The sequence below is a fragment of the Pseudophryne corroboree genome, chromosome 8, assembly GCF_028390025.1.
Source record: "Pseudophryne corroboree isolate aPseCor3 chromosome 8, aPseCor3.hap2, whole genome shotgun sequence".
NCBI lineage: Eukaryota > Metazoa > Chordata > Amphibia > Anura > Myobatrachidae > Pseudophryne > Pseudophryne corroboree.
The window spans coordinates 477,698,163-477,710,503 of record NC_086451.1 but is presented as its reverse complement, the minus strand read 5'-3'; the positions used below and the strand labels follow the sequence as shown (position 1 = coordinate 477,710,503).

General features: G+C 45.9%; 1 protein-coding gene across 1 annotated transcript in view; it reads left to right on the top strand.

Annotated features, from left to right (window-relative positions):
• KLHL4 (kelch like family member 4) overlaps positions 1-12,341 on the top strand; it is a 299,589-nt gene that overhangs the window by 188,674 nt on the left and 98,574 nt on the right. The window contains exon 3 of the mRNA XM_063938383.1: positions 737-873. Within this exon, the coding sequence (XP_063794453.1) occupies positions 737-873 (137 nt within the window). The remainder of the gene's footprint in view (positions 1-736; positions 874-12,341) is intronic.

Below are 12,341 nucleotides of genomic sequence, written 5' to 3'. Positions count from 1 at the left end.
ATGACAGAACTCAAATAGTGCTGGTAGTCAACTACCAGCACTATTTGAGTTCTGTCATTATTTGCCGTGAGTGCCACACCGCTGTTTGATATATATATATATATATATATATATACTGTGTATATATACACAGTGTATGTATATATATATTAGAGATGAGCGGATTCGGTTTTACTCGGATTTACTCGGTTCTCAAAACGGCATCTTATTGGCTATTCAAAACACGTGACATCCGTGAGCCAATAAAATGCCGTTTTGAGAACCGAGTACATCCGAGTAAAACCGAATCCGCTCATCTCTAATATATAGATTATGTGAAAAACTCATGTCGACCTTTAGACCTGTCGACCTAGCACATGTCGACCTAGAAACCCTGTCGACCTTCCATCCACTGTCGACCTATAGTGGTCGACCTAAACATATATATATATATACAGTATATACAGGCATATTAGGCATGGCCAGCATACAGTAATGTTATAACGCTATACATGATCACAAATGCACTGTTTGGGAATGAACTGAATAAGTGATGAGACCACAACCAATAGATACATTGATATCCCGCTGATGCCGGACACAACATAAATCTTACAGACACTTTCCTAAGATAACATACAATCCAATTAGTTAATTACAGTGTTTACATTTCCAGGAAATAAATAGCTTTGTAAATGAATAAGCAGAAGCTTATTACCCCGGAGTCTTCAGACAATCTCACCGTTTCTGTTCCCAGGTTGGTTCTCAGCGCCGTTTCGGATTACTTTGCTGCGATGTTTACCAACGATGTACGTGAAGCTAAAGAAGAGGAGATAAAGATGGAAGGCGTGGACCCCGATGCACTTAAAGCTCTGGTACATTATGCTTACACAGGTAATGTCCGATGTAGGGATCCGGTCTGAAGATCGACAGTATCTAGGTCGACAATGTTTAGGTCGACCACTATAGGTCGACAGTCACTAGGTCGACATGGATGGAAGGTCGACAGGGTTTCTAGGTCGACATGTGCTAGGTCGACAGGTCTAAAGGTCGACACGAGTTTTTCACATTTTTTTTCTTTTTTTGAATTTTTTAATACTTAACGATCCACGTGGACTACGATTGGAACGGTAATCTGTGCCGAGCGAAGCGGTAGCGGAGCGAAGGCACCATGCCCGTAGCATGGCGAGCGAAGCGAGCCATGCGAGGGGACGCGGTGCACTAATTTGGGATCCTGGTCACTCTACGAAGAAAACGACACCAAAAAAAATAAATCCTCATGTCGACCTTTAGACCTGTCGACCTAGCACATGTCGACCTAGAAACCCTGTCGACCTTCCATCCATGTCGACCTAGTGACTGTCGACCTATAGTGTCGACCTAAACATTGTCCACCTAGATACTGTCGATTTGATGAACCACACCCCCGATGTAAGGTATCTATAGGATATAGTGGCCCATACAGGACATTAAAAACTGCAGATTTAATGTGCTGGAAAACAAGGCGTCTTGTGTAGGTTGCAGCCAGACACATCTTAAGACACTTCCATATATATAGCAAAGATGTATGTGGACACATCTGTATTATGTGGGTCATTAAGACCTAATCGCACGCTAGCTTTTTTTGCAGCGCTGCGATCAGGTCTGAACTGCGCAACGAGCAGGTGCGTAGGCCGCCGCCGACGGGCATCGCCGGAGAGCGATGGATTTTACGAAGAAAGTGATCGCACCGGTGATCGTAAGAAAAGTGACAGGAAGAGGCCGTTTGTGGGTGTTTCTATGGAGTGTCCGGAAAAACGCAGGCATACCCAGCCGTTTGGAGGGAGGGTTACTGACATCAACTCCTGGCCGGATCATCGCAGCGGCTGAGTAAGCCCTGAGCCGTGCAGCTCTTTGCACAAGCGTTTGCACCCCTGCACATCAACTACCCCCTCCCCCTGTAGTCGGCAACTACCTGATCGCAGCACTGCAAAAAACCGCCTGCGTGCGATCAGGTCTGAATCACACCGTAAGCCCAAAGAAGTGATAAAGAAGTGATAAGTGGAAGGTGATAACGCACCAGCCAATCAGCTCCTAACTGTCATTTTTCAAACCGATATGATTGGCTGGTGTTATAACCTTGCACTTATCATTTCTTTATCACTTCTCCAGGCTTAATACATCTGCCCCTCTGTAAGGGTGGCATGTGCGCCAGCTTTTCACCAATAGAGAACAGCAATATATGCGCCAGGCAGGCGCAGGAGTTGTTCCTTGACTGCATTGTACACAATTCACAAACAATATAGTATTTTAGCAATGTGTCACTGACATGTAACACCATGTCTATCTGCACAGTGGGGGTAATTCAGATCTGATCGCTCGCTAGGTTTTTTTTGCAGCGCTGCGATCAGATAGTCGCCGCCCATAGGGGAGTGTATTTTAGCTTTGCAAGTGTGCGATCGCATGTGCAGCCGAGCGGTACAAAAAGATCTTTTGCAGGTTCTGAGTAGCCCAGGACTTACTCAGCCGCTGCGATCACTTCTGCCTGTCCAGGATCGGAATTGACGTCAGACACCCGCCCTGCAAACGCTTGGAAACGCCTGCGTTTTTCCAACCACTCCCAGAAAATGGTCAAACGCCCTCTTCCTGTCAATCACCTTGCGATCGGCCGTGCGAATGGATTCTTTGTTAAATCCATCGCCCAGCACCGATCCGCTTTGTACCCGTATGACGCGCCTGCGCATTGCGGTGCATACGCATGCGCAGTAGTGACCAGATCGCAGCGCTGCAAAAAACGCTAGCGAGCGATCAGGTCTGATTTACCCCCAGTATTATTAGTAAATACTAAGTTGCAATTAGCAGGAAAAGATACAATGAAATACAAATGTAGATAAAACATAGAAGATCTAATTAACTTCAATTAAATACAAACATCTGTTGTCTTCCCCTTAAAACAACACCTGGGAATCTGTTTCCATGCATCAGGCAGATTTCACATATCATATAAAGAATGTGAATAGTAATTGTGTCAGTGGGAGGGATGAAAAGCAACTCAGCCAATCACAAGCAGCTGCTGTCATAATCATTAGTTGTTGCTCACCAGCAAGTGTCCCGCCTGTGTTCTCTGCGTGGGACATATTTGCATGAACACGCAGTCGATGTACTAAAGCAACGCTTGCACGCACCGTCTATCCCACCTGTCCTCTCTTAGCGTGAGGAGACAGAAATGTAATTCGCTTCTGCATCTACATGTGGATGGAAACATAAGAATTGCTTATGAGCAGGAGCAAAAATATCAAAAATAAAATAAAAAACAAAAGCACAATTTTTGCCACAAAATTAAACCCAACTCTGCCCCGTATACTGATCATTTATATTCAGTTACACCATAAATTGGGCTTTATGGTTCAGGGTCATTCTGCTAAATCTCTATATTGCACAGTATAATGCTTCCATATTAATGCATAGACAATATTAATGCTAATATGCGTCCTCTTTGTGAGAGGTGGATGCAATCCTGTCACTCTCAGACAGCAAATAGGTTCATCCTCCCTAAGTGATCATTTAATTAATTGCACTATGTTTGCCAGATGTCCATTAAAAATGACTTATTTCATCCCTGGTAAACTGAAGTGTAATGCATACTTTTTTTTTTTACATTTCTCCAGCGGCCATTACTAGGAACGAATACGAAGTTTGAATTCTCAGTTCACATGGAAAGCTATTAAATAGACTACATGTTGAAGCTCAAATAAGTTCAAACATAGTTGAATTTATTCGCCTTGCTTGAATTAAGTTCAAATATTTAAATATATTTGTGGTTCAAGAAATTGCATTTAAACTTTAGCAACGGTTTGATGAACAGACTGGAGAACCAGTTTGAGGTTTTCTATAACAGGAGAGCAGAGCCAGTTTTAGAACTTGTGGATCTCAGGGCAAAATAATCCTTTGGCGTGCAGGTGTAGTAACTGCCTTAGGTGGCAATGCGGCACACAATAGTAGCGGTTGATAGCGGCTGTTAATGGTGGAGAACAGCGGGCGGGCACCATCAAATTAGATGGCGCCAGCAGGGTGACTGCGGCTGCGCCCTCAGGCCGCAGCGCTCCAGGCAACCGCCCTGCTTGCCTGCCCCTAGATCCGCCACTGCAAGAGGAACACGTGTGAGGATAGATATACAGCAGTTTAGCAGTGGATAGACAAAGCATTGCCCAATGAGTCATTAGCATACCGGGCCTGTTACTTACCAGGCTCTCCTCCCGGATGTACCAACCTGTGATGTTAAAGGAAACGTCTCCTCTATGACGACTGTCTTCCTTTATGTGATTTCTTCACAGAAACAAAATTCTTTTTTTTTTCTTTTGACTGCCGCCGGTGCATATTAAATCAGTATATCTAGAGAAACTTTTCTCAGACTTCAGAAAGTTTTAATCTAAGATCATAAATAAAAGATAACCCGTTTCGCTTCTTCCTCCTTTGTGATATTTGCGGTGCAGCGGGATTACAGGGTGTTATAGCTACTCTTTTTGAATCAAAAATAGCTTATCCAATTGTCAACATCAAAGAATCGAGTCAGAGTTTAGTACAACTCTCTGTGGAACGGAACCTTTGTGGAGTTCTATCGGTACAGTAAAGGAGAACACCTGCCCATTAATCTTTACGCAGAGATTAGACAAATGCCCCGAGGAGAGCGTGCTGGATCTCAGACAGCGAGCACGAGGATTAGTGTTTAGAACAAAATGTATATATATCTAAGGCTTCAGTTTATGCTAATGAACCCTGCGCAATAAAGTCTGCTGATTGTAATGCGGTAATTGCCGGTTCAGCATAAATTACTACAGACAGTTTAACACAGTCAATAAATCTTAAACCCATTGATGTCTAGAACGAGATCTTTCCCTCAGACTCGATCAATAATGATAAATTAGTAAATCCCGTTCCAATCCCTGCAAAGCCTGGCGTTGGCGTGTTGTGCGTTGCGGCATTAGAGTGTCACATACAGCAAGGATCGGATTTGTTCAGACCACATGCATTATGCACTAACTGTGATTTGGAGATAGAATTGATGGCAGATAAGAACCACTTGGCCCATCTAGTCTGCACTAAGCCCATGTAGACACTAGTACTGCTTTTACAGCAATATGACGGGTCGTACCCGGGAGCCATACATGGGGGCTTCCCCGGAGCGACACAGTAAGACATCCCTTTGAGACAGCCCCCGGCTTATTGCCGGGTTGGTGATGTCAGCGGCGATGCATCTCAGAGACGGTGCTTAGCGATCAGATAATCTCCAAGCACCGGCTCTACCTATTGTGTGAACGGCTGCCGGGTTTACACTGCATTGCGACCTAGGTCCTTCCCAGGTCCAACCCTGCAGGCTAGCCAGAATTGGATTCCCGGTCAACTGGACGGGTGTGGTTCGTTTTATCGACAGTATCTAGGTCGACAATGTTTAGGTCGACCAATATAGGTCGACAGTCACTAGGTCGACATGGATGGAAGGTCGACATGGTTTCTAGGTCGACATGTGCTAGGTCGCCAGGTCTAAAGGTCGACATGAGGTTTTGTTTTTTTTTTGTGTCGTTTTCTTCGTAAAGTGACCGGGATCCCAAATTAGTGCACCGCGTCCCCTCGCATGGCTCGCTTCGCTCGCCATGCTTCGGCCATGGTGCCTTCGCTCCGCTACCGCTTCGCTCTGCACACTTTACCGTTCCAATCGTAGTCCACATGGATCGTTAAGTATGAAAAAATCCAAAAAAAGAAAAAAAATGTGAAAAACTCATGTCGACCTTTAGACCTGTTGACCTAGCACATGTCGACCTAGAAACCCTGTCGACCTTCCATCCATGTCGACCTAGTGACTGTCGACCTATAGTGGTCGACCTAAACATTGTCGACCTAGACACTGTCGATCTTCAGACCGGATCCCAACTGGACTGGGGTGAAACTTTTTACACTGAGCCGCTCCCGAGTTATCACGGCAATAACTGGTGTAAAAGGGGTATTACACTCAATGCAGCGGTTCGTAAACGTTCTTGAATCATGGCGTTCTGGAGTATCAGCATTATTTTTTTATCGGCAACCCTAAGAATAAAGTTAGTTTAGGAGAGCTCGGCTGAATCCAGTACATTTTCAAGTGAGAAGCGGGATAATGGGGGTAATTCACACCTGATCGCTCGCTAGCATTTTTTGCAGCGCTGAGATCAGGTCAGAACTGCGCATGCGTATGCACCGCAATGTGCAGACGCGTCGTGCAGGGAACAAAGTGGATCGTTGCTGTGTGATGGGTTTAACGAAGGATCCATTTGCACAGCCGATCGCAAGGAGAGTGACAGGAAGAGGGCGTTTGTGTGTGGCAACTGACCGTTTTCTGGGAGTGGTTGCAAAAATGCAGGCGTGTCCAAGCGTTTGCAGGGCGAGGGTCTGACTTCAATTCCGGCCCCGGACAGGCTGAAGTGATCGCAGCGGCTGAGTAAGTTCTGGGCTACTCAAACTGCACAAAACTTTTTTGTACCGCTCGGCTGCACATGCGATCGCACACTTGCAAAGCAAAAATACACTCCCCCTGTAGGCGGCGACTATCTGATCGCAGCGCTGCAAAAAAAACCTAGCGAGCGATCAGGACTGAATTAGGCCCATTGTGCGGCCCGCTGGCTGTAGCAACTGTACGTTTCCCCCCGGAAAATTTCCAAACAGAAATAGTTATCACCACCAACCATCAGTGATGAATACATAAGACATAGAGGGAAAATACAGCAGGACGCATCCTGGAGCACTCTCCCTGAAGTCACATTTAGAAAAAGTACTTGTAGAGCAGGAGTCCTGGCTTGTATAAATCCGGGAACACACTAGACGTTATGCTCCATCAGCGATATAGTGTGTTTTCCCTTGAATTCCCGGGCAAACGATATAGGGGGTAATTCCAAGTTGATCGCAGCAGGAAATTTTTTAGCAGTTGGGCAAAACCATGTGCACTGCAGGAGGGGCAGATGTAACATGTGCAGAGAGAGTTAGATTTGGGTGGGGTGTGTTCAATCTGCAATCTAATTTGCAGTGTAAAAATAAAGCAGCCAGTATTTACCCTGTACAGAAACAAAATAACCCTCCCAAATCTAACTCTCTCTGCACATGTTATATCTGCCGCACCTGCAGTGCACATGGTTTTGCCCAATTGCTAAAAAATTTCCTGCTGCGATCAACTTGGAATTACCCCCATAGTACATACACACTGAACGATATCGCTAACTATATCGTTCAGTGATGTCCCCCGGCCACCACAGCGAACATGTAGTTTTGGACAATATAGCTAAAATTGACCTGCATGTACAGACGTCAGAACACCTCGTTAACAACCTACAGGATCGCACATCGCTAACGATATTGTGAGTACACACTGGAAGATATTACAAATAATAATGCTCAGATGAATCAAAATGAGTGATATCGTTTATAATATCGCCTAGTGTGTAGTGTACCCAGTTTTAGGGGGACATGTACTAAGCATACTTGCCTACTCTCCCGGAATGGCCGGGAGGCTCCCGAAAATCGGGTGACCCTCCCGCCTCCCCGGAAGAGCAGGCAAGTCTCCTGATTCGCGGGGGTCCCCCCTGCCCGTCCGCCCACTTAGTGTGTAAAGTGGGCGGTCCGGGCAGTCGATGACGCGATTCTTGCTGAATCGCGTCATCATAGCCACGCCCCTTGCAGTGTAATGCCGGTGATCGCGGCATTACAGAGCGGGGTGGGGGGGGGGCTTAAAGGAGGTGTCATCGTGACCCCACCCTTGCTCCGCCCCCGACCGCCCTTGCTCCGCCTCCGGCCCACCCCCTCCTCTTCGTCACAGCCTCCCCTGCCCGCCCTGTGAGCCGACCTGGCTGCTCTCTCCCGCAGAGAGCAGCCAGAATGTCGGTAACTATAGTACTAAGTAGTGATAAAAGTGGAAATGTGAGCCTGTGGAGAAGTTGCCCATGGTTACCAATCAGCTTTGACATAACATTTATAATTTGCATACTATGGAAGTAAACAGAGAAGCTGATTGGTTGCCATGGGCAACATCTCCACTGGCTCACTTCTCCACTTTTATCACTGCTTAGTACATGTCCCCTTTAGTCTCACAATTGAGCACATGTCGTCCTGCAGGAAACAAAACATTGTAAATGTAACATCGGACGCTTGATTAACAGTGTTGCATTTTGTTAGGGATAGCCATCTGTGTGGTTGCCATCGATGGCAATATGGCAAGTAACCATCGATGGCTGCCAACAGGATGGAGTCGCTGCAGACTGTTCGGCAGCCTGTTTCAAGTAAAACTATAGAAAATGTCCCTTCCAAAATGGCCGCCACCTCGAAGGAGACAGTTATTAAAGATAACTGTTTCCTCTGAGGTGGCGGCCATATTGAGAAGGACTTTTCAATAGCTTGCAGGAGCCGGGCAGCGGCGGTGGCAGGACGGGCGGCGGAGGCAGGAGGACTGATGGTGGCGGGCGGGCAGTGGCATGAGCAGCCCGGGCCCTCCCCTCTCTGTTAGAGAGTCCGGGCCCGGGACAGCTGTGCCTGCAGCACCCCCCTGATGGCGGGCCTGGGCAAAAGTATTCTACATCGGCCATAAACTATCAATGAGTTTGAATCATCGATGGTCGATGGCCATCCTCTACTTTTTGTTCATGGCAGATACTGTAAATAGCTTACATTGCTGCATTGTTCTGGGGCTGAGCTCAGTGGTATAGAGGCTCTTTAGCCAGCAATAAAACACTGAAAGCCTATATTAGTGTCCATTGTTCTAATGACAGTGTGCGGGAAATGTTCCAGCCCAACAAATGCATAAACATTTGTCAAAGTATCAGTTCACATGTGATCTTACAAGCGGACGGAACGTCCCCGTAGCTATTGAGCACATACAGCAGCTGCGCTTTGTATGACCGAGTCGCTGAGACATCAGTGCATGGAAATTGATGCACAGAATGTATAAGGCTATTACGGAGCAACCATTCAAGTCTGTAATAAGATAAAGCTGAATTTTGTGCTTTTAGTCTTACGACATTTTACCTTGCAATAATAAACTGCTTTTCTCTCTGCTTACTACACAAAACACGCTACCCAGGCCGAAAATACAAGACGTAAAACCAATAATCCCATATCAACACATCATATATGTATTAATATGAGTGTTTAATCCCCCTGGTGGGTTTTGAAAGATTTTCTTCCTTCTACCAGGAAAGTAATATATAGCGGCTTCCTGCGCCGCTGAGCCCCTACAGACGCCATCAACACGTTGTGTAGCTTTCACACGTTCCCCTCGTGCGACAAAGTTCTTTTCTAACACCTATAAACTGCTGATTCCTCTCTGCGCTGCGGCTGAATTGATCGGTATAAGAGAAAAACACAAACTTTCCTATAGCACAAAATGCCAAAAATAAAACTATTCTAATCACAAATAATATTAATAATTATGGGAGAAAATAAATATAATTTAAGAACACGGCAGCATGTGTTGTCCAGGTGCAAAGCTACTGCCTTTTTTTGTGTTACCCCCAACTCAGGGCCTCGTTTATAGATGTTGGCTAATGGCGTCTCAGCTGCGCATGTGTACATAGCGGCTGGGCGAAAATATGCAAATGCTGCAGCCGCTGGGATTTTATTGCGTGGTATTGTCAATCCCAGCGCTGTTTATAAAGATGCAGCGTCGGTCAGTTACAGAAGTTCCGAGCGGCCCTACGATTGTGCGGCTTGGACGCAGTTTGTGAGATGCAGCTGCGTACAGGATCACAGCCCACAATATTTTGCGGCCACTCCCCATCACCACCCCCAAATAGTGCCCGTCAATTACTTTGCGCATAAATCCTCTCTTGTGGCTGCTGTCACACAACCATTGTGGCACATGCGCAGTGCGACATAGATGCATGCGTAGACCACCGATAATCGCTCAACTGCGTGTACACTATGAATCAGGCCCACAGAATCCGCACTTGCGCGCCGTCTACTAACAGTTCTCAGCCACTATCCTCCCTGTTTACCCCCTAACTCTCCCTCCTTGTAGTCTGACCCTAGCCCTGGCTCAGGGTAAGTCCTACTGGCCAGTCTCAGTTATTCCTATTAAAGGGAAAGATGAGCAGGGCTCCATCTGTACTGTAGTACTGAGCATTATATATAATGGGAATGATTCTCTGTACGCTCAGTCCATTCAGATGTGAGAGAGGGGGTATATAGTGTATCTTCTGTTCATTCGCCGCTTCCTGTCACTTGTCTGTGCAGCGCGGTATAATGTGACGGCGTTCCTTTCATTGCAGTTACATCTGTGAATTACAATGAGCTCCAGCCGGGGGATAGAACCCATTCACTAGCACAGGAAATGTCTTACAGAAAGCTTTCCGGGCGGCACACACTGTAAATGTACTTGGCTGCATGCGTGTTCAGTAGATGAATGGAGCACATTAGGCTTTCACACACGGGATGTAAAGGAGTCATTCAGGTTGGCCGCTGGTTAGTCCTGGACTATTCATGTGTAACCCACCTAAACGCTGGCCACTTACCACACCAACCTGGATGAGTGACAGCAATCTCAGCGGTAAAGCTGTGTGGAGTAGCCTGGCACTTTATAAATGAATGGAGTTAATAAGGGGTCTAGACTCTATTCGTAACTGAGACATTTCACAGTGACGCAGGCAGGGCTGGCAAAAGTCATCTTGGGGGCCGATACACCTATATCTCTGGAGCCCCCGCAACCCCCCTTAACTTGGCAGTGGGGGGCTTTCATTTTTTTTATCTGTCCCCACAAAGAACTGCAAGTATATACCGCACTTACCCTACCGACATAAACCGTACAAGTATATACCGCACTTACCCTACCGACATAAACCGTACAAGTATATACCGCACTTACCGTACCGACATATACTGTGCAAGTATACACCGCACTTCAGTGACGTGCGGTGGGGTGAGGCAGGTGAGGCAGAGCCTTTCCTGACATAATTACGTTTAAACCAGAGTTTTGACTGAATAAAATATATGAAAAATATTGATCATTTGTTTGAAATATCTTCTTTGCATTATTCTAATAATTTTTATAGCCCAAACTCTGGAGTAAAAAGTCTATGGCAGGGGAGGCAGTGCTTCACCTACTGACCTTTTCCACACTTCTCAGATCAAAACTCACCATATTTCCAGGAGTTTATACTGCTGCACCTGTGTATAATGCCCAGATGTACGCTTTGGCTCATATATTGCATGTAAATCTGGCTCTGGGGTTAGCCAGTGCCCCCTGAGCCATTTAGCTCACCGCACGTCCCTGCCGCACTTACCCTACCGACATAAACTGTTCAAGTATATACCGCACTTACAGTACCGACATATACCATGCAAGTATATACCTCACTTACCGTACCGACATAAACTGTTCAAGTATATACCGCACTTACAGTACCGACATATACCATGCAAGTATATACCTCACTTACCGTACCGACATAAACTGTTCAAGTATATACCGCACTTACCATACTGACATATACCGTGCAAGTATATACAGCACTTACCGTACCGACATATACCGTGCAAGTATATACCACACTTACCCTACCGACATAAACCGCACAAGTATATACCGCACTTACCATACCGGCATATACCGCACTTACCCTACCGACATATACCGTGCAAGTACATGCCGCACTTACTGTACCGACATATACCATGCAAGTACACACCGCACTTACCGTACCGACATATACTGTGCAAGTATATACCGCACTTACCGTACTGACATATACCGTGAAAGTATATACCTCATTTACCGTACCGACATATACCGTCCAAGTATATACCACACTTAACCTACCGACATAAACCGCACAAATATATACCACACTTACCATACCGGCATATACCGCACTTACCCTACCGACATATACCGTGCAAGTACATGCCGCACTTACTGTACCGACATATACCATGCAAGTATATACCACACTTACCCTACCGACATATACCGTGCAAGTATATACTGCACTTACCCTATCGGCATAAACCATACAAGTATATACCGCACTTACTGTACCGGCATATTCCGCACTTACCCTACCGACATATACCATGCAAGTATATACCGCACTTACCTTACTGGCATAAACCGTACAAGTATATACCGCACTTACCCTACCGACATAAACCGTACAAGTATATACCGCACTTACCGTACCGACATATACTGTGCAAGTATACACCGCACTTACCTTACCGACATAAACTGTTCAAGTATATACCGCACTTACAGTACCGACATATACCATGCAAGTATATACCTCACTTACTGTACCGACATAAACTGTTCAAGTATATACCGCACTTACCGTACTGACACATACCGTGCAAGTATATACCACACTTACCCTACC